The 22410-nt window shown below is 45.8% G+C and overlaps 2 protein-coding genes, 2 long non-coding RNA genes and 1 other non-coding gene across 5 annotated transcripts; 3 read left to right on the top strand and 2 right to left on the bottom strand.

The window, feature by feature from the left end:
• Nucleotides 1-2519: 2519 nt before the first annotated feature.
• Nucleotides 2520-5402, top strand: LOC127306967 (uncharacterized). The gene is made up of 11 exons (XM_051337668.2): nucleotides 2520-2772; nucleotides 2856-2930; nucleotides 3003-3061; nucleotides 3140-3275; nucleotides 3382-3478; nucleotides 3569-3635; nucleotides 3794-3892; nucleotides 4042-4131; nucleotides 4415-4569; nucleotides 4809-4910; nucleotides 4998-5402. The coding sequence occupies exons 1-11, from the start codon at nucleotides 2520-2522 to the stop codon at nucleotides 5128-5130; spliced, it is 1266 nt and encodes a 421-aa protein (XP_051193628.1). The 3' UTR covers nucleotides 5131-5402.
• A 902-nt stretch (nucleotides 5403-6304) lies between these two features.
• On the bottom strand, nucleotides 6305-7275 carry LOC139832836 (uncharacterized). Its single transcript, XR_011747438.1, has 2 exons — nucleotides 7194-7275; nucleotides 6305-6722 (listed from the first exon to the last, which is right to left on the bottom strand). It is a non-coding gene; the product is annotated as an uncharacterized lncRNA (long non-coding RNA).
• On the top strand, nucleotides 7276-8813 carry LOC139832837 (uncharacterized). The gene is made up of 2 exons (XR_011747439.1): nucleotides 7276-7633; nucleotides 8299-8813. It is a non-coding gene; the product is annotated as an uncharacterized lncRNA (long non-coding RNA).
• A 1093-nt stretch (nucleotides 8814-9906) lies between these two features.
• TRNAA-UGC (transfer RNA alanine (anticodon UGC)) lies at nucleotides 9907-9979 on the top strand. Its single transcript has one exon. It is a non-coding gene; the product is annotated as a tRNA-Ala (tRNA).
• Nucleotides 9980-12286: 2307 nt separating this feature from the next.
• LOC127306972 (uncharacterized) lies at nucleotides 12287-13023 on the bottom strand. Its single transcript, XM_051337674.2, has one exon. The coding sequence runs from the start codon at nucleotides 12769-12771 to the stop codon at nucleotides 12526-12528; it is 246 nt and encodes an 81-aa protein (XP_051193634.1). The 5' UTR covers nucleotides 12772-13023; the 3' UTR covers nucleotides 12287-12525.
• Nucleotides 13024-22410: the final 9387 nt, after the last annotated feature.

A 22410-nucleotide genomic window follows, 5' to 3' on the forward strand; every position in this document is an offset into this window, starting at 1 on the left:
CCTGCGCGTCGTGGCCAGAGAGCTTCTCGAGGTAGGCGATGATGGCGTCCTCCCGGGGGGCGGCGTTAGAGTGTTTCAGCTGGCGAAAACCTATCCGCCTCCTACCGGCACCACATTTGTAGGTCACGCCGCTCCATGTGGTCCAGAAATAGCGGTGGAGGCCCTCTCGAGACGGTGAGACCAGACGAGAACCTTGCCTGCACTCTGCCGCCGAGAAAGGTCGTAAGGCCGGATGGCGGCCACCGGCGTAACGCGGCTCTCGGACCACTAGTCGGACGGGAACCGGTCGATCCCCGCGGCCGGTGCCACCTCGAACGATGCGTCATCGTCAACCATATGGCATGAACTCTTTGCTCGCGCGCTCGGAGTGACATCTGACGTCGAGCTAGCATTAGTTCACCACCACGGCTATTACCTACTGCTCCGTATGTCCACCGCGTCCACGCCGAAGTCACGGATCAGTGTGAGCCGCGCGGGTCGTTGCTCCACCTGCAGACTGCAGCTCACGCGGCCGTCGTCGTCGCCCGGCAAGGCCTTCGCCGTGCGGGGTATAGGGCGCTGCACCTGGGGATCAGGTACAAGGTCATCGGCGCCAGGACTTCTACGTCGTGCTCCTCGCCGGCCCCGTCGCCAAGGACGCGGCGGCGGAATCCTGGCCGGCGATATTAACAAACCAACATCGGAAGGTCACCGGTGCAAACGAAAAAATATGGAGTAGTTTTCTGAAGATAAATAACGCCACGTGTATATGCACTACGTCAATTTAGACCAGTTTTGCACATCCATCACAAGTTAATGGACCAGTTTATCACCGCTTACAAGTTTATGTATGAATTTGCACATAATAGACAAGTTTATGTATGCACAGTGTTATTAACTCTTTGGGAATCGAGGATCGATTCCTTAATTTTCTCTTCTTCCTCAGTCAAGAAAGATCGCTTTGGGGGGAGAGGAATGTGGACTTCGTGCCGTGCCTGCTCTCACCCCTTGCAGTATCTGTTTAGTTTCGCTAGCACCAATGCTAAAACTAGCTAGCGCACTCGATCTCTGATACTGCCGTTCAACTATGGCAGCCACTAGATGAAGATGTAGATAGAGACACGCCAACAAATATGGATGGAACCAAAAGGTTGAAAGTGGAAAAGAAAGGTGGTGATGTTAGTTGCAGCTTATGGTTTACACGAATCACAAAGCAATTTGACGGTCAGCGGAACCTATGTTACAACTTATAAATAACATGAATTACGAATTGATTTAATGGTTCAGACATTTTTCAGTTGCGACCTCACATGCAATTAAAAAAAATCTGTTGTAACTGACACTAGCATGAATCACGGTGCAACTCTGTGACTAAGAGTTAACCGAGAATTAAGCTAATTCCCGATCGAGTGAGAATCAGCAAAACCGGAACTATAAATTAGTAACCACCATTTCAGCACAGCGTTTTCCTTTTCCAAAAAGACTATGGACATTTCCTCGGTGTTGGCAAACGCTGTATCTGGGGAAATATATCTCTTTTTGCGAATTGGGGAAATATATTTCCGAAACCCGTATTGGCATGAATGAGTCGAGGACGAGGTGGCCGCCTATTCATTGTGGCGTGCCAAGCCAGTTGCGCCCACACATCACCAAGCGCGTAGCTTTAAGAGTTTAAATAGACACGTCACCATTTAACAACTCATTGCCCTCGACTTCTTCCTTCAGCTCATCACCTCCCAGGACCAAGAGGGCCTTAATCCCCTCCCAGTTCTAGTGTTCTTCCCCGTCAAATCAAATCCCATATCTCCTAAGATATTCCTCCTAGAAGTGTATCTTTGCTGGGAGAAGCGCCGCATGTGACATCTTCACAAAGGTTGAGGTACGTAGCTCTAATTTTCTTCTGAATTTTTAGCTCGTCACCTGGCAGTTTTTCGGGTTTTTTTTTTGCAACGGAAGTCTCGGCGCACCCTTCCATTGCTTCAAGACTGAACTAGAGGCATCAAGTGGCCAAGTTCCATGCATCAGGCGATGCAGCACTGCTTTTCCAGCAGCAGCACTAGGCACATGACACTTTTTAGTATTCAGAAAACCCCACTTGACATTATTTCCCACCATATGTGTTATCTTTTCCACAAAGGATTGCCAACTTGGCCTTCCATCCAGCTCAAGTTGCACTCTCCTTTATGTTACTCACAGAGAACAGGCGGGGGTAAAGGTGCATATGTTCTAGTTCAGATTAGTGTAGTCGCTGAGCAAAACCCAAAAGGTCACCGTAAAGTAGGAACAAAGGTAAGGATCTTTCCGCTGCTTTTGAACTTGTTGTATCAGCGTGTGCTTCTTCTCCGATTTTCAGGCTTTGCTTCACTGCCACTTCGCCTCTTGGTCGTCAATGTCTTCAAACGCTCATTACTGAACTTTGGTTTCACTCCACGAGTTCCTTACGATAAACTTCTTCCTTTGTCATTCAGTCTTCACAGCCAGGCCACAGCATCCAAGTACCGCACCGGCTTTCCGACAAATCCATTCTTGCAGACCCATCCATGGGTTGTGGGGCATCGAGGGATCCGGGCGTTGGACGCCAGGGGAGGCCAAAAGGCGTTGGTGAGGTGGTCGTCTTCCTCCCGGGGCTCCGGGTTCCGAGGACCGTAGACTTCTCGCAGTCTCTGGGTGATCACCTGGACAAGAGCACGGTGGAGAGGCTGTCAGCTCTAAGAGCAAGGGTTGTGGAAATGGCAATGCAGGAATCAGCGACAGCCCTGAAGCCGAGGCGAAAGGCTGCGTCGACACGGCACGGTGTGTAGGGGTGTATTCAGCTTGGCTGCTATGTGAAATATGAGAATGTTTTGTTTTGATCTCTAGCCTTTGGTTGGTTTCAGGAGGGTCTAGCACTGCTAATCTTCTCCAGGCTTTGGAAGAGTATCTGTCAGTTCTGCTAGGACTGGTGAAAGAAAGTGATCATCTTATCCTATACTGGTTTTTGTTGTTGTTATGATAGTGTTGATTTATCATGCCTGATGTTGCAGGCAGTGAGCTGAGAAACAAAGTGCAGTTTGTTTGGTCTAACCAAGAAGATGATGCTGAGGTAATTCTGTGGTCCATCCATGTTCAAAGATGGGGCTGGGGTAAAGATTCTCAAAGTTAAATCATGGTTTGATTGCAGGAGACATCCATGGCAGATGCTTGGTACGAGGTGTTGTCTGTGCTGCACCTGATGGCCATGGTGTGCTTCCTGCAGGCCAACTCTCTGCTTCTTCCTAGGTCATACAGTGACGGCTATGGGCCGAGAGTATCTGAAGGTTCGTGATTCAGTACTTACATCTCGGATTATGAATATTGTTAATTTTCATGATCTATTGCATTGTGATAAACGCTAACAACACAATACACATATATCCGGTGCAGAGAGCAGGCGAGCCACTGTTGATGTTTTCTTGAAAGCAGCTGGGTTCTTGGATTGTGCAGTTAATCAAGTACTTCTGCAGATACCACCCGAGAAAAGGTTTCATACTTGCTGATATCAGCTTATAAATCTCAAAGAGCCCAACTCGCAATGACATCTACTGAGTTTTATTTTTTATGTTAATTTCAGAAGGGCACTCCCAGTAGATCTAGCAGAAGGAAATCTAAAAGCACTTAGCTTGCAAGGACTTGGCCAGGTACTCTTCAATATGTAACAAAACAAACATTTTTTCATTTTTTGTGAAAAATAAGGCCCTCTTTACAAAATAGATTACTTCATAACCTCCTCCAAAACTGAACTAGCTCAATTCAGTTCTTGGAAAGTTGAGTGACCTATCATCTTCAAATCCTACAGGGAGTTGATATGCAACTTGGATTGGCAATTGATAATCCGAAGGCTACTTTAGCAGTAAAACGGCGTTTAGCTTGCGAGCTGGTCAAATATTGGCAACAGGTACATTTTTTTTTCTTTGAGACCTATTTTGAAGGGCTTATGAGCATGTGGGCCTGTTCTTTCCCATCATACTACATCATTTCATTTTTTCTTTAAAAAGCTACTCCAAAAACTTATTGCACTTGAATTGACAAATTATTGTTCTACAGATTAAGGATAGCATACCAGAGCTTCCTTTGTCAGATGGATGGGCGAAAAAGCACACACTATTTGTAAAGTGGAAGTATGCTGAAGCAAAGGTGTGCAAACCAGCTTAACATTATTTTCTCACCATTAGCAAAAAAAACTATTTTCTCATAATTTCGAAAATGTTAATTATTTTGATTTGAAAATTGCAAATGTGTTCCATGCCTTTAATTGAAACATAAGTATTTGGATGCAACCACCCATATCCAATTTAAATTGAAGTCTGGACCAGATCATACACTCTCTTCGACATGACGATAGACAGTATGTAGATTTCTTTACTTTTCCTTCTAGAGAGATTTAAACAGGTGATATTTTTCTTCATATATTTGCCAGGCTGCTGCATACTATTTCCATGGGTTGATTCTTGATGAGGGAGACACCGAAAAATCTCACGAGATGGCAATATCCTCACTACAAGCATCAGAGGAGTTTCTGAAAGAGAGTGAAAGGGCTTCAGAGGCCTTCCATTCAACTCCTCCGACATCAAGGTCACTTGACAAATTTTAAGCCTTCTTTGGAACTTGATTAACTTGTTAAAAATCTACTAGTACTGTTTCATTTGGTAATTTCTAGATCTAGTATGCAAAAATTGGCATAAGGAGCAAATAATACTGAAGATTCTTTGTCATTTGAAAGCTGTTGTTGCCTGGTGTAATAGTCCAAAATCACTTGCATAATTTTGCTGGAAATTAAAATGATACTGACCTTTGTGCATGTAACGTTGCAGGATCTCAATCCCTTTTGGAACAACCAAATATCTTTTGGACAGAATCCCAAAAGATACATTAAGCAAGCTCCAGAACAACCAGCACCTGTACACCCAAGGAAGGTAATATTATATGTTCTAGAAGGGCTGTCAATTACTATTAATCTTCAACGAAGTAAATGCTGATCATTAAACGTTTTTCAAATTCAGAACTTCAAACACTGGAACCAACCGGATCATCACACCGCCACCTCCATTGCCAGATTTTCCGCTGGCCCTAAATCCCGAGGAATATGAGCTTCCCCAATTAGACCCACTGTGGAAGAAGGAAGTTAACCACTGATGAAGTTTATTACCAAGCTGAGGCAAGCAAGAAGGCTTTCTTCTAAATGGAAGCATTCATCTGCTGCTGACAGAGAACATGAATTCTGCAGCACTTTAGACCACAACAGTGAGAAACGAAATGTAATATGCCGAATGCTTAGAAAGAGAAAAATCTTACGTAGAAGTTTCGATCAGTCAAAATGAGTTACCATGCTAAGTCCAAGGATTCTGAAGAACAATGTACATATGGAGCATTTATTTCAAATTATGCAAATGCTTTTGTTGAAAGAATTCTGGTCACAAATTTTGCTAGAAATGTATACAGTATAAGCATCCAGTATGCCCTTTCTTGCAGTGCTGCTTACTTAATCACAGGTTGGGTTCCAGTCCATTCTGCAACCTTCTGTTATAACATTTTGTGCCAAAAATGGGTGAAAGGGAACCTACAACTTGTTTAACTTGAAGAGAAAGTATATGTATATAATGTATTAACTCGTACATATTATATGGCGCAAAGAAGAAGAAAAAAAAAGTCTTACGACAGTACATAATGATATTTTCAAACATGGCGTTTCCACAATCTATGCTTCTTATACAGCAAAACCCCACTAACTGAAATTAATGTTAGTCTCTCTCTTCATGCAAGCTGTCCACGTGATCACATCACCAATTTTTTTAGCCAAACAATTGTCCATGTCTATCGCGACATGCAAACTATCCATGTCATCTATATTTTCCATCCCATTGTCCACATCACCAATTTTTATCCATCAAATATTAAACCATCTCATGCCAATTAAATTTACCTCCCGATTATTTTGACCAATGGAATCTTGCATATTCCTATATATACCTCCATGTTTCATATATTTTATAACCTTTTGTTTATATGATTTCTTACAAGATTACTGCTGCAACACGTGGGGTATCCTTCTAGTTGAATTTTAATCTATACTACCAGTGTTTGCTAGCCAAGGATATCCCTTGAAGCACATGCAATATAACAAGTTTCATTATTTTCAAAAGAGAATCACTAAGCAGGAGCAAGCAATGGTCCTCGGTCTAACTAATGTGTTAACTAATACATATTTAGGAAAACAATATATAGTACGTACATTTTATATCATTAAATTTTACACAATTCATTCCAATCAAGAAGCTGAAAGAATAGAAAGCCAGTCTTACCCAATGCATGGAACAAGCATACAACATTGTAATCACGAGAAAATCAATTTGCAATAATATAGATTACACGAATAATATTTGAGATGGTACATATGAGGATTCGAAGGAATACTAGAATTTGTAGTCCTGTCAATATCTATAAAATCAAAACTTCCAAGGTGAAACACTAATAAAGAATGATGTAAGAGCTTGGATGTGCTGATGTGATGAAAACCGGAGCCAGGAGCGAGATCAAGTGGAAAACTACTGAAGAGAAAACCACCAAAATTTTACAGATATGCGGCACTCATGGATAGTTGTTCAATCCTATCACTTTGGCATGTGAATCACACATCGCAAACACCTGTTTTCTAGCATCAGTTCAAGTGCCTTGTTGATGTCACTGAATGGCATATCATGTGTGACAAGGTCATCAACTTGGATCTCCTGAGAAGTTACACAACAGAATGGTCAATGCATAATTGAGATATATGATTTCCAAACAATTTATCACAAACATCCATCATACAAGTAGCTATTTCGCAAAGTCTCTGTCGACTGAGATTTTTTCAAGTCCCAGTCGATTCAGAAAAGTGCACTTTTAGTTTAGTGAATACTGCAACTTGCACTATGTTACTAAGTTGCACTTTTCTAGATATGTCAATAAACTTAAGTTGCACTTTTTTTTGAATTGACTGATGCTTAGGAAATCTCAGTTGATTGAGACTTAGACTTCTCTACTAGTCTTATTTTCACTTGCATCCACCACAACACAACCACACTAAAGAGGGACATACTAACTACGCCAGTACGGACAATCAAGTTCAGTTGCTTAATTCAATATCATTAACTCGGTTTATGTAGAATATGTAGAAAAGCATCAAAAAGTGTTTTCTTCTGCAACAGTTTCCAAATTACCTTGTTTGCATACTTCTCCACTAACGAAGGTATATCAGATTTGGGTCTCCATCCTCCAAACAAGGACCCCTTCAGTGTTCAGGCCATGCTATCTTTGCTTTTCAAGTATTGTACTACTTGATCCTCAGTTAGAGATTAGGCATTGCAACTTCATGTGTCTTGAGTATCCGTGACAGTTTTACTAAGACCTCTCTTAGTCTGGTTCTAACTACTACTTTCATTTCGATAGGACACCCCCACTTTCTGCTATGTATTGATTTTTCCCTCAACTTTTTGAGTGCATTACCCATCTCCATGGTTTGATATTGACATATATAGCAACAAAGATACTATGAGATAGCAATTGTTCTTTCTATGCAGTATATAGCTTCTTTACTTAATAAGATGGTGTAGAAGCCACGGCAGGAGTTGTGTTTGCTGCCACAAAGTCAATACAAAAGGTAACGAATATAGTATCTGTAAGATGGGTTCAAACACAATTTCTTAAAAGAAAAAATTAAAAGACTTACCGTTGGGAAGGATTTAATAGATTATGTATTATCTTTGTCTAAAATAGCAACATGAGTCGTTAGTACCGTCCTGGTGGGATGTTTAGACCGGCATCCTTACAGGCCTTTTTCCAACTTCACTGACCTGCTATTTTTTCTTCCAAGGTCATTTATCTGTTTTCGTGCAAAGTATAATGATTCTAGCCAAGCTCCTGCAGAAAATTTTACATTTTCCAAAAATATCCTTACAATTTGTTCATCCTGGGATTTATAGGTCCCCCTTCATTGAAAATCACATAAAGAACACTTCACCACATGCTGTCTTTGGTATGAGATCTATAGGTTATTTCTTGCATCAGGTTATCGATCCACTTCCCCTATTCACAGAATCTTTGATGTCACTTCTTTTTCCAAATGTGTATACATACTTGAACACAACAAGCAATATTCATATTTACACCAGCAGCATGCATTCATTTTAGCTGAACAGATAAATTAAGAGAGAGTAAATAAATAATTGTCAGTCTGAGTTTCTTGCTATCACTACTTTGAGCCTGTCTTAGAAGCCAAACTTTTGTTACACTGATGTCTTCATGCACATCAGTTTGTTTCTGCAGAGAAAATTCTGAGAAGGTCTCAACTTATTTATGAATGTGAGGCAGCCGGACTATAAATCAGAAGTGCCATCAGTTACATTTCGCTAGCAGGCATATGGCCTATATCTGCAAGTGTGACCTTTGGTAGTTCCTTCCGAATCCTTGGTTAGTCTAGCAACGTCTGATGCTTAGAAACAGGAAATGTGGAAGGCAATAGAGCAGTCAGTCAGTCAGATGTCTGACAAAAATTTGTCTCACAAGGAACATTGTCAGAATATTTTGCAATTGCCATGGGATGCAATCCATTTTTGAAGGTTTGGACAACTGGATATACTGGCATCTGCCTGAGCTTCATCACTCTGTTCAATTTAGAGTTGGAAGCAAACAACACAATAGTTGTAGGTACTATGGTGGTGTTGTGCTCTATCTCATGCGGTGAGCATGCGTTCTTTTTGCTCAAATTCAAACATTGTAACACACGATTTTGCTGGACAATTTATTTTCATCCAATTCTACAAACAATATTTAAAATCAAATTTATTTCAAGAAAACAGACAATTTAATTAGTACCTTAAAATTACCATCAATCAGCCACTATATGGCGCGGCGTGCCGCCGCGCCGATTATTGCTAGTAGCTATTAGGGCACATCCAATATGTGCCCTAATAGCTACATACCTATTAGGGCAATCCAAAAATTTGTCCTAATAGGTATATCTTTTGGGGCATTTTAGATATATCTTATTAGGGCACTTAGAAAAATGTGCCTTAATTTAAAACATTTGAAGGCATATAAAAAATGTGCCCCTAAGAATGTGCCCTTAAATGCTTACGTAGTGTAGTGATTGCGGGTGACTAGCGCGTCTTGTGATGCCGTGCCACTCTCCCAGCGACAATTCTTTTTGCGAAAACGCAAAAGGCTTGTATTTCGATGCATTGATAGATAAAAAAGTTTATATGTACAATGTCCAGAAGAAGGACCAACCGTACAACTCAATCCAAAAGACCTAATCTAGGGGAGGAGTTGGCGAAGCCCCCGGGCGCCCGCGTCCACCCATTGTCGCGCCTCGGCCTTGATGTCACTAAGCAAGGAGGCCATCGAGGGACGCGCGTTGTCAAAAACCGCAACGTTTCTGTGCTTCCAAATCCACCACGCCGTGAGCATGATGAGTGACGATATTCCTTTGCGGAACTAGCGTGGGGTGGTCCGCACCACCAGCAACCACCACTCCGCGAAGTCACCCTCAACGTTAGGAAGCCTAGCGGTGGATCGAATCCAAGACATAACCTTAAACTAAACGGTCCTAGAGAAGGAGCAGCCGGTCAGAATGTGCTCCATAGTCTCCACTGAATTCTGACCCAACAATTCGCCGAGCACAAGCAGCACTGGTAAGATGAAACCAGACAGGGCCACAGCGGTAGAGGGCACTCATCAAGTGAACAATCTCTACCACTACCAAGTGCTGTTGTTTGCACGCGATTCATCCAGTCTGGACTTTGAGGTGTGCGCGTAATGTCTCAACCTACATGAACTCGCCACAAGGGGACGGGCGTTCATATTACTTACCCTTGAAAAGAGACAGAATTTCAGTACTATAAAACATCTTAAGATTTCGATATTACAACAATGGGGGATGTAGCTCAAATGGTAGAGCGCTCGCTTTGCATGCGAGAGGCACGGGGTTCGATCCCCCGCATCTCCATTTTTTTTCCTTTAAAAACATCGTAACCTATTTACGGGAGCACATCTTTGATTAGACTAGACCTTTCTAGTCAGGCATTTTCCTATTAAAGCCCAATACCTATTTGCATATCATTCACCTTCCCATCCCTTCTTTTGGCCCATTATTGATCAGGCTCAGTTTCCTTTCTGAACATATTTTCTTTGAAGCCTAGCTTCAGTTCAGCCTCTACACAGTTGCTTCTCTTTTTCTACCCACATCTTTTGTTAGGCCTAAGTCTGTTGTTACCTTCTCTTTTTTTTTTTAACAGGAGGACCTAGGGCTTCATTTCTAGAGCGGTGGAGTTACATTTTACAGAAAAGGCCAGCAGGCAATAGAAAATTACAATCCAGCCCTTGCAAATTGCATTGAGGACCTCCAGATAAAATTGAAAAAAGCGATCAGGTCCAGCTCCATCTTCACCGCATCGAAACTCACCGGAGTCAACCTCTGCGCCGCCATGGTATCGGAATGCCTCTCTGCTTGGGCATGGCGTTCACGTCAGTGTCAACGATTTTGGTCAATACACCCATGGCAGATGTGATCGAGGAGATAGTCTTCGGTTCACAATTTGGTAGCAGGAGTGGTTCTGTTGTCCGGCTGTGTGTGTCATGTGTTCCCGTCTTTACGACATCTTGTATGTCTTGTTGTGATTTAGGTGTGGCTTGCCGTTGCTCGGTTTTTATCTGTTTTTTTTCTCATTTTAACCGAGTAGTGTGTGAGTACCTTTTTCTAACCGTTGAATGGATTTAAAACGTTGACCAACGGGGGAATGATCCCTCCCTTGACTATACGTTGTTAGGTAGAAATAAGACTCTCTCCACGGATGGACGCTAGGATGATAATCCGATTAAAGTTCGCCTCCGCGAAATTACCGCGTGATGGGGATTCGAATCCCGCACACTCGCTCTTTGCCTTGACAACTGAGCTGGAACTCAGTTCTCAACCGTTCAATGGATTTAGCTGTTCTCGTGCAAACATTAGAGATTTCCTTATTTTCCTCGATCGCAATGGCCAATGAAGACGTATACGCGAGCACATCATTCGTCTCATCTATCCCCAATGATCGAAAGCATCACCACAGGCTGGCTGTCCCCGTCCCCATTTCGAATGTCATTCCTCGTCCCGTGGGCAGGCGTGAAGAAGCAACATCGCTCTCATGGGTTTGACGACGATTCATGCCACCACGCGAGATCTGCAGGACCACAGCTGATAATTTTCCTAATCGTAAGACGGGTTGCGATTATTGTTAATTCTGGCAGTGATCTTACTATTGTCACGTTCTGGAGCAAAGTACGGTGCAAGTTCCTGTTCTTCACGTCACCGGGAGCAGCTGATTTTCATCAGTAGCCGCGCCAACACCAACAGGGATATGACGATACAGCAACCCAACTGTAGGAACACCATTTCTCACTGGAGCTCACGTCCGATCCCGCGTTCTGCTGCGCCTCCCGCGCCGGTTCGTGACATCAGAGAGGCCCGGAGCATACGGAGGAAATCGACGGATGGATGGATGGACGGGCTGATGGGAAGGCAGTGCAGTGCAGGCTCCTTGCTTTCCCCGGGGCCGGGGTCTTCTTCTTCTCCGGAGCCTCCCCCGGCCTCTACCTTCCTGCTTCCAATGGCTTCACTTGGTCAGCCGTCGCCATGCTTTGGTTCACCTCAGAATTCAGACCAACTCTGCTTATCGCCTTTCTTCCTACCTATGAAACCGCGTCCCCATCTTCCTTCCTGCGCGCGTTTTTTCAAGATTGCCCGCTCTCCTTCAACATGTAAACTAGCATCGCATGCATGTTCACTGTGAACATGGCGATTCAGACTATTCTTTTGTCGACTGGAATCTTAACAACTACACTAGGAGATATCACATACGTATATGCTTGTCCCAAAAACAAGAAGAGCATCATGCTCCTCAAGGAAAAATTCCCAGTTCAGAGAGCCAGAGGAAAATGCCCTTGCCTCTTGAAGCAACCAGTGACCATATGAGTCCATGACACAGCTTGCGGTTGCTCCTGAAGGAAAATTTGATTATACGATCTCCAAACCAAGGAAAAAAATTAAATACATTCTCCACGGTGAATCTACAGCTTTTTTAGCCGTGCTCTTCCCAGTTCACCCGATACTACGGGCTATGGAATCGTAGTTCGGGTCAACAAACCTAGCTAGTGGCCCCTTTGCTCGTCCTCTTTCCGATGATCTACTTGCCTCTATATGTAGCAAAACAATCTAGCTGCGCGCGCATATTTTCATTCCGCGCGTCGCAGATGAACACGACGCACCAAACGCAAAGAAGAAGAATCTCAACCCTGCAGATCGTGGTGTCTACATTAGCAAGAGAGAGCATGGAAGCGCACAGAGCCACTACAGCTACAGGGGGCTCTTTTCTTCCAAAAAAAAATTGCAGCTCCTAATTAAAGCATTAAAGAAGCACACAGAACGCCGATCACTAACTACAATAAGATTCCCCACACGAACCAGCAACCACCTAATCGAGCACCACCTAGCTAGCGAGCGCGATGTGCATCATACTATACTAGGACCAAGTCGGCGGCGGGGCGGCCGTCGTCGAAGTTGAGCGCGTAGCTGAGCGCGTCGTAGTGGAAGCTGCTGAAGCGCTCCCGCCTGGCGCCGCCGCCGCGCCACCTGCGCCGCTCCGACTGCAGACGCCGGACCGCCGCGCGCAGGCGCCAGTACAGGCCCCGCACCAGCTTGCTGCTCCGCCCGCTCGCCACCGCCACCACCCCCGCCTCCACTGCCGCCACCACGGCCGCCATTCCCCTTGCGCGGCTCGATCTGCTGGCTAGAGCTGCAGACGGTGCTCTATCCTCTCAGGCTCTACGCCTATACTCCCCGAGCTGTGCTCTGCTGAGCTATGGTGTCCAGTGTACAGTGTGGTAGGTTGGTCGAACTCGAAGCAGGCAGTGTGGGCAGAGAGGATATGGGATAGGTGCGGAGAGAGCGGGGAAAGCGTATATAACGAACGAACGACCTGCCAAGCCTTTTTGCTCCGCGCATCGCCCTTTCAACGCCTCTGCCTGGTTCCGTGTACTACGGCACGGGTCCACCGTCCACGGTACCTCTCCATGGCTCCACTTCACTACCATCATGAGTGAGGTGGGTAGGTAGCAGGAACGCAAGCCCACTTTCACCCAAGGTATGGTTGCCCGTTTGAGAGGCAATGCAGGCTAGGCTAATTGATGCAAATCTTAAACAGTGTCAGTATCTAGAGTAAGTAGTAAAATTCATCGATCTAAAACAAATACCTAATAGTAAAATTTACGGTTCCAAACTAGGAAAACGTACTTAGTACAACTTTCTGTGTTTAGCTTTTCATAACAACATAATGCCTTGGTTATTTGGCATGACACTCACAAATGTCCATACACGATGCATCTTTTTTTTGTGCAGATGTTTTTTTTACGTAGAAGAAAGTCGTTTTTTCTTTCAAAATGTGGTGAAAATTGCAGGCGCAACTTTCCACAACAAGGGCTTCAATCTTACGACACTCCTTGTGGCTCTTCCATAGATTTCTACTTGGGTAGCTTAACATAAAATTTGGTAAATTTTACGAGCAAACTCTCTTACGCACTTGCATTTCAAATTTATATTAATTTTGAAAAAAATACAAAAAATCATTTAAATTGGTGAAAGTAGCAAAGAAACGCGAGAAAATCTAGATCTTTGGAAAGTAGTCATTTAATATGGTGAACTATATGAAAACTATATATATATAGGTTTCATTTTGCACCATATTCCATGTATTTACTTCAGAAAATATTGATACTTATGGCATTTAGAAAAGGAATGTTTTCTTAAACTAAAATTTGGGAACTCTTTACCATTATTGGTTGGCTATGACCTTGGTTATTTTGTTCTAACCTCGTGAGTGTTCATGCATGACGTACCATTTTGGGAAGCCTTTTTTCAAAAGGTATCATATTCAAATTTTAGTATTTTCCATGGCACCTGGTACAAATAAAAGGACGTGACGCCATGAAATGTCATTTTTGGTCTTTTTTTCATATTCTTTGGTTTCTTTTAAAGAGGATAAAAGTTGTCAACACACCTTTCCATAGCAAGGGCTTGAGTCTTTTAGCACTCTTTGTGGATCTTTCATAGATTGCTACATGGATACCTCAAAACAAGAGTGGATCCAGCAAGGTCTGAGGGTGGGCCCCGCCCTAAGATTTGGCCAGGCCATATATCCTCTACTAAAAGAACAAAAAAAAAAGCAAAAAAAGGTCCAGCCCAACTTAGACCCGCCTCACCCTAAAATATTGGGTTGGATCCGCCACTGCCTCAAAATGATTTTTTTTTTGTAAAATTCATGAACAAACTATCACGCACTTGATAATTAGGTCCAACATGCCTACGTGGTGCGTTGACCGATGCCACATGAGTTATCCTTTTCAAATAAGTCCCTACCAAATTCTCTATTTTAATCTTACAACTGGTGGTGGTAACTTGGTAGGTGCAGCTTCGGTTCTACGGTGCTAGGTGCTAGCGCAGCTGTATGCTCAGTAGGGCAAAGGACATGCAACGGGGCAGGAAATGGGAGCATTGGATTTGGACAATGGGTCATGGACTGTACCAGCGGGTCACATGGGCGCACCGAGACACTGTGGCTAGTGTGGATTCGCAAGAATTTCTTTGGGCTCCTCTGCGGCTCGGATTCTTGGGCCAGCGACCTTGGATTTTTACGTCGCCGTCAGCCTTGAAGCCAGCGGCAGTGGATTCCTGACATGGAAATTCCAAAGGAAATAGGCTTCCAACAGTGGGCTCGTTCGCCATCGCTGCAGGTTTTCGAAGCAGCGCCGCAGGAGCGAGTAATCGGCAGCGTGACTTCGACTGCCTGCCTTTTTTCCCGATTAACTGCACGCGCTCAGAATGGATTGATAGAGCAAGGAACAGTTTGCAATTGAAGAATCGGCAGTAGAAATCGAATTGCATCCCGTGCGGTCCTGCCGCCCGTATTGATTGACGGAGCAGGTGGCATCTTGCTTCCGATAATTGAGAGCGAGCTCGTCGCGTCAATGCACGAGTCTTCTTCTTCTCTGTCAGAGCAAATATGGTCCCAGATAAATAGTAGCGCTGCCAGATCATCGTGACATGTAACACAGGCAGGGATTATTTTGGTGACGAGCTCGTAGACCAAGATGCCAAGTTAATCGTGGACGCTGAAACTGAGCCCAGGTTGCAGCTGTTCTTGGGAGCGGCCGAAATGCAGTCCGATCGCGACGTCGTAGATATCGTTTTCTGACGGCCCCTTGGCCCTAGGTAAAGAGTCTCTGCCTTGGACAACGCTGAAAGCTTCAGATCACGGACCATCGGGAGGCTCTCATTTCCCCCCTTTCCTCTCTCTCTCTCTCTCCTTCCTCCCGTGTGTGTGAGAGCCCATCGGCCACATCGAGCCTCTCTCTCCTTCCTCTCCGGTGGCTCGGCCGGCCGAGACGACGAGAGAGGGGCTCGGCCACTTCCGTATAGTTTTAGGGCTAGTCTTCTAGGTTTTACCCATGTAGAGTTTGGCGAGATACCATGGCGATGCAAGTTGCTGATGTTTTCGAGCTCCTCATGGCGGCAGTTGGTGTTGGCGTGCTTGCTCTTGATGCTACAGTGGAGGACGAACACGGCAGCGCCAAGATCCTCTTCAATAAAGCTCGTGGTGGGCTCTCTAGATCGGCGAGAACGGGTCGATCTCCTTCCTCTGCTTTGCCATCATGGTGATGGCCACGGCGAGAAGAGTCGATCTGCTCTCCTTTGCAGATCTGAAGAGCGGTGGTTTTGGAAGATTGTGGTTTCTACCACTCGCTTTCTCTAGCGAGTTCATCAACGGGGGACCCAAGCTGGCGTCTCTGCCTCGCCCCCATATCTCATGGTCGACGGGGAGGCCCTCGACCAAGAGCTCAACCTCCCCCGGAGGCTCTCTTCAACCTCGCGGCTGGAGCTCGCCATCACCTCTTCTCCAAGGGGTTCGTCCCCGGAGGCGTTGTGATGGCCGGCGAGGTTGATTCTTCGTCGGTCCGGGAGAGCACATCGAGCTACTTCCTCTATGATCTCGGTGCTCTACGCCCGGAAGTCACCCGGCGTGCGGTGGAGTTGAAGCCCGAGCACTGGATTGCATTTTCCTATATGTTGCTAGGATCCTTTCTGCATATTTCATGGCATGTACTTCAAATTTTAGGTTTTCCAGGGTAGTAGAAGTAAAAGGGCAACAATGTAAATTTTTTACCCACAACTAGTAATGAATCTTCCAGGCCTTTCGAGGCCATCTTCGTTCAAAAAAAAAAAAGAGCACGGACCATCTTGTTTCACCGATCGATGAACCATGGATAAACCGAGCTAGCCGCCAGAGGAGGAGTACATGAAGGCTCTTTTTCTCGGTGCACCGGTTAGTTGCACTCAGATTAAGTTGGCATTGTTATTCCGACTTTTGGCATTTTGTAGCTCAGGCTGCATGGAGCACGTTTTTTTTTTTGGAAAATAGCATTTAATAGTTTCAAAAAATATGAACAAAAATCTTGAGGTAGACAATGATGTACTCTACCACTGTGAAAAAAAAGCAATTCGAAAGACTAAGTATTTTGAGCTGTACAAAATTCACAAATCTGAAAAGGTGAACATTGCAGATTTTGAAACTTCCAATATTTGTCAGAATTTGACATTTTCTCTGTAGCCTTGGATATAATGTATTTCATCCTCAGATTTTGCAGAGTGGTAGAGTCATCATTGGCTACAACTAGATTTTTTTTAGAATTTTTTGAAATTTCAAATTGTTGGATTCAAATTTTGCAAAAGAAAAAAAAAAGCCATGTAGCTCAGGCTACAATTGGGGTTTCCGCTTCAGTCCGAGGCAATATATTTCTTATTACTGAATACCCATGCGGCAAGAATGTTCGTCCCTTGGCGAGGGAGGTAATACTCATTCCGCGGAATCCACGCCCAACTCTCCCAGCCACTGACACTCGCATATCTCTACGCAAAGCCATTGACTCGCTGCACATATGCTATTCGCGGTTCTCGTTCTTCAGGGGCCATTCCAACTCAACAGATCACAGTGTGTAGCTTTCTCCGTCAGGAGGTCTTTTAAGATTACCTTTAGGCATCATCGTCGGGCCATTCAGAGAAAAAGTAAAGAGAAAAAGAGAGAACGGATCTATCGTTAATCAAGACGCTTTTAAGCGAAGCAGATGATGACCTATCTTATCCCGGCCGGCGGTCTCCGAATTTACATTTGGCTGGTGGGCAGGATCTCTCACCCTCGTCGAAGGATAAATTGAGTGGAGAAAAGAACAAAGCTGCAAATAAGGGGGTCTGAACGATGATTCAGGATCACGAAATAATCTCGCGGAGGAAGAAAATCGCGAAACCCGACTCAGAGAAGCTAGCAGCGCATGGTTTACATCGGACCGGTAAAGGTCAAATCCGGCACGAACTTTACCGCCATCGCCGTCCAGAAAGATGATCTGACGAAGTATTGGTGGAGGCTTAAATCTGCAGTCTAGTTTGTTTATCTATTTACTAATGTAATTTTAACTTTTTTAAATTATTTACATGCTTTGTTAAATTTAAATTATTTGTTTACTATGCAGAACTTGTTGAATTATTTCTATGATTTGTTAAACGTGTAATAAACCATTATACTAGTTCATTTATTGTTTTTAAATTTAAATTATATAAAAAGAGTGTATGTGGGGCTATATGAGGTAAATGGCTGGGGGGCGGCACCTTCCTATAATCGCATACCGCGAAAAAAAACAACAACTTCACCTACCAGGGGGCAAGTGAAGATGCTCTGATACCATGAAAGATTGTTGCACTAGCTAATTGAACCGAAAGTCCAAACTGATGGATAGAAACTATGCGGTGTATTTATATTCAACACTCCCCTCACGTCTAGGCTATTTTAGTCCTTAGTATGGATTCGGCGCGGGCCGTAGAATTTTTTTTTATTTTTAAAACTACGTGAGCAGGATCTTGAACTTGAGACCTCTTGGCTCTGATATCATGTTAACGTAGAGTTTTGTTGGGGGAAACGGTGTAATCTTTTGGGGTCACCGGTTGCATGTTGATATAGGTGAGGAAAAGTCCATCACGTGGCTTGTACAGGCAGAATATGTATACGATTGTACTACACCATATCGCATACGTATATATATTACACCTTTAATATCCATGAGGAGTTCTTTAGGCATCATGGTCGGGCCACTCATAGAAAAAAAAAACGCAATAAAGAGAGGGGATCTATCGTTAATCATGACGCTTTTAAGTGAGCCAGATGATGATTTTATCCCGACGGGTCTCCGAACCTACGGATGGATGGTGGGAAGGATCGTGTTCTCCGCTCACCGTCGACGAAGGAAGGACAAAAATGGGTTGAGAAAAGAACAAAGCTGCAAAGAATACAAAGAACTTTTATACGAGAAAAAAATGATACAAATGGAGCGATCAAAACCAATCTAGGGGAACTAGCAGTGCATGGTGACGTGGCGTCGGGCCGGTAAATGTCAAATCCAGCACGAACTTCGCCGCCGTCGCCGTGTCACGACTGATGAGCGCGACGACGCACGCACGGCCGTACGGCGCTGTTCGGCACGTTGTGGCCTCGTTCCGTCCGCCGGGCGGAAGGAGACGGCGACACTACTTTCTATGGTACGGTGGCCCGCGCGTGGGCGCTCTGTCCTCGACCTACCGCCGCTGGACGTGCCGGGAGCCGGGACCCGGCGGGCAGGTCGATGGCTCCGCCGCCGGCCAAATCCGCTCGCAGATCTTCCTGGCTCGCCTTACCGGCGACACGCTCCCCGAGGCTCAGACATGCATCTACGCCGCCTAGGTCTCTGCCTCGAACTCAACCCGGCCGGTCGTGAGTCGCAAAAAGTCGCAGCTCCTAGACAGCCCTAGATGCACTGTACGCGCGCACGCAATGCTGCTGCTACAGTGAACCATCCGAGAGTAAACAAAGATCTACAGCCCGCGATTTGGTTTAGGATTTTAAAAAAGTGCTCCCCCACGCAAAGTATGTCCTAAGACCTAAGTTCCACCAAGTTTGGTCTAAACACTAAAGTACTAAACAGACTATACTAGTAGATAAATCTAACAGATATTTTATGGAAATGGTTTAAAGATGACTTTTGGCAGGGACAGCTAAAAGTGCAGCAAATATTGGGGCAAACACGACACGTTTATATAACAGGGTAAGGTGACCAGACCAGGAACAAATTTAAGTTTGTTGAATTTAGTTTCAAATTATTTACAAAAAATAGCAAACAACCGTTTACACAACGTTGCCGATAAGATGATACACCCGTCTCAATTATCATTTATGCAAGGTATGACACAACGACCGGATCATAAAGAACTCATCATGTCGCCATACTCACATGTGGAGCGAAAAACTAAGGAAGTTTAGGGGCGTATGCTGTGTACTAAGTCCATCAGGTGTACTAATGTACTAGCCAATGTGTACCATTAGATATGAAATAGACTCTCTGGATTTAAGTGGGCTGCTGGGCGTTCACTTGCTTGCAGATTTACCACACAGCCCCTCTCACAGCACACATTTAATAAAAACGTCTCTCCCATCTGGACTTGTATTCTTGCATCGACATAGCAATCCCTTTTATCTAACCTACTCCTAACTTATTAGACTGTGATCGTGCTTGGGCCAGCTGCTATGTAAGTTGCGAAAAAGGAAAAGCTGCAAAAATCGGGAGCTAGAGACTAGAGTTTAATTTGTCAATCGGATGGGGAAAAAATCCAACTGGACGGAGAGGCTCCGTACACATCGTTTGGATTTACTAATGGAGGTGAGCAGGTTGGGGCTAAAGTTGTTTTGAGGATGAAAAGGTAAAACAAAGGGCAAAGGAACACGGGTGGATTTTTTTTTTAACATAGCATGGCTGTGTTTTCAGAAAATGGCACGTCCTGTGTGGAAGACTGAGCTTCCTAAGGACGTTTTCACAAAATATTTGAACTTACTGGGATGCAGTCCGCCGCTTCAATCTGGACACTCTGTATATAATCTGATGGCTCCTATACCTCCTAGTACACTAGTACACATGATAGAGCTAGTGCACAGCATATGTCCCTTAACACCGATGGCGGCATAATCTGTGTATTGGTTCTCCATCGCCTAGGGGTTCTGTATCCTTTGTGCCGCATGTTAAGAGTATATGCTAAACATTTTATGTCTTTTGTTGGACTATGTGCAGGCAGAGGCCGAGTATGACCATGTTGATTCTATGTGTCACATGTTAAGAGCATATGGAGTATTCAGTTAACAAAACTCCCTTTATCAGGTGGGTTCAAGCCAGGAGAAAGTGTAAGATCCATGTGGATCTACTATTGCATATTGCATTCAGTTGGATTTCACTAAAAACAAGACGAAATTTGAATTATATTTCTGACCACCCATCCACCCCCGAGCAAGTTCATACCCACACATATGGCACAACGGTCCTTTCGTCCAGGTCCTTGCCGTGAATACCGAATCCCTTATAATCTCACAAACCTAGACTATTACATGACCCTTTTCCGTGATCAAAGCCCGCGAGCCAGCCGGGGGTATTCTTCTCCCTTCTTCGACGATCTTCATGGGATTGGTCTTGTGCCTTAGTTGCTTCAGTTGTGTTGTCGTTGATGGGTACAACCGGGTTGTTGACAATCCCCTTTTTTTTTTTGAAATTCTGCTTGTCCCCAAGTAGACGCCCTTGGAAACCTTTGTCGAAGCAAGTCGAGGTCTTCCCAGTGGCCATAGACTCCGGGGTTCCCACTCCATTGAACCAACACCTGGATCACCGTGCGGAGACCTTGTTAACCAACTCGTCATTGCAGCATGGCAACTGGGGCCTAAAATATGTCATCGGGGTTGGGAAGAAGAGAAAGAACTTGCTGTCCAGGACGGAAACAAGGCTAGAGTTGGGAGACATGAAAGACATGGTGAACTCTGCTAGTTGCAGGCAGTTTCAGTTTATATGCCACCTCGCCCATGCGTGCCAAAACTGGGAAAGGCCTAAAGAACTTGAAAGATAGCTTGTGGTTAGCTCGACTAACCACTAAAATTTGAAGATAGCATCGAAGCTTCAAGAAAATCTTATCACCCTGCCATAGAAAAAAAATCTTTCAGATCATCACTTATGACCCTGACGTTTCATCCTTCGCTGCATGTGAAGCAAGTGTTGCATGACAGAATCATTGTTGAGTAACATATTGTATAGGCATAGGTCCCGTGTTTTCTCAGGGTTGTACATGTAATTGTACATGTGGCCGCCTATATATACATGAGCAGCCGGCCCTATTGGTGCTGTGCAATCTCCAATAACCTTTCTACATGGTATCAGAGACCCTTCGGGTCCTGCCCTAGCCGCCGCCCTCCTCTCCCCTTGGGCGACACCTCCGACGACGCCCCCGGCGCCCGCTGGCCCTCTTGCGGCCACGCGCCGACGACTGATCGCGGCGGCCCCTCTGCGCGCCGGCCCCGCCTGGTCCCTCGGCGTCCCCGTCACCCGCGGCGCCCCCGTCGCCCGCGCCGCCCGCGGCGCCATCGCCCGTGGCGTCCCCTTCGGCCGCCTCTTCGTCGTCTGCCTCGTCGCCCGCCTCGCCACCCGTCGCTGCGGCTCCTGAGCCCATGCTCACCCGCGCCCGCGCAGGCGTGCGGCGGCCGTCTACACGCTACCCCGCCGACAAGTACGTCGGCGCGGCGTCTCCGTCTACCGCGCCCGCCTTCGGGCCAGCGGCAACAAGATCTTGCCGCACGACGGCGGCGCTCCTTTCACCGGCCGACCCGGCCCAGCTCCCGGTCCGACCGGCCCCGGCCTGCCGCCGGCGCACCGCCGGTTCTCTCTCGCCGGACCTCCGCCCGGCCCGCCGGCCGGCCCGGCCTGCCACCCGGCCGGACCGGCCCCCCGGCCGGCCGACCCGGCCTGCCGCCCGGTCCGACCGGCTCCGCGACCGGCCCGGCAACCGCTCCTTCGCCGGTGCCCACCTCGGCTCGCGCTGCCTTACGCGGCCCGCATTGGCGCGCCGCCATGCAGGAGGAGTACGACGCGCTGCAGCGTAATAGGACCCGGGAGCTCATTCCCCGGCCCCCTCGTGCCAACGTCATCACCGGCAAATGGGTCTTCAAGCACAAGCTCGGCTCCAACGGTACTCTCGAGCGCTACAAGGGGCGCTGGGTTGTGCGCGGTTTTCGGCAGCGCGCTGGCATCGACTTCACGGATACGTTTGCCCCGGTTGTCAAACCGGGCACGATCCGCACCGGCGTGCACCTCGCCGCGTCTCGTGCGTGGCCGATGCATCGATGGACGTCTCCAACGCCTTCCTTCATGGCCATCTCAGAACAGTGTACTGTCAGCAGCCCATCGGCTTCGTCGACACCGAGCGCCCCGATGACGTGTGCTTTCTCTCTCGGTCCCTGT

The sequence above is a fragment of the Lolium perenne genome, chromosome 6 (assembly GCF_019359855.2).
Source record: "Lolium perenne isolate Kyuss_39 chromosome 6, Kyuss_2.0, whole genome shotgun sequence".
NCBI lineage: Eukaryota > Viridiplantae > Streptophyta > Magnoliopsida > Poales > Poaceae > Lolium > Lolium perenne.

What these genes read in the sequence shown, in the direction of transcription:
- LOC127306967 (XM_051337668.2), top strand. Translation starts at nt 2,520, where the DNA reads ATGGGTTGTGGGGCATCGAGGGATCCGGGCGTTGGACGCCAGGGGAGG. An exon ending in TGGGCCGAGAGTATCTGAAG is followed by an intron (nt 3,276 to 3,381) that starts GTTCGTGATTCA and finishes TATCCGGTGCAG; the next exon opens with AGAGCAGGCGAGCCACTGTT. An exon ending in CACCTGTACACCCAAGGAAG is followed by an intron (nt 4,911 to 4,997) that starts GTAATATTATAT and finishes TTTCAAATTCAG; the next exon opens with AACTTCAAACACTGGAACCA.
- LOC127306972 (XM_051337674.2), bottom strand. Translation starts at nt 12,771, where the DNA reads ATGGCGGCCGTGGTGGCGGCAGTGGAGGCGGGGGTGGTGGCGGTGGCG.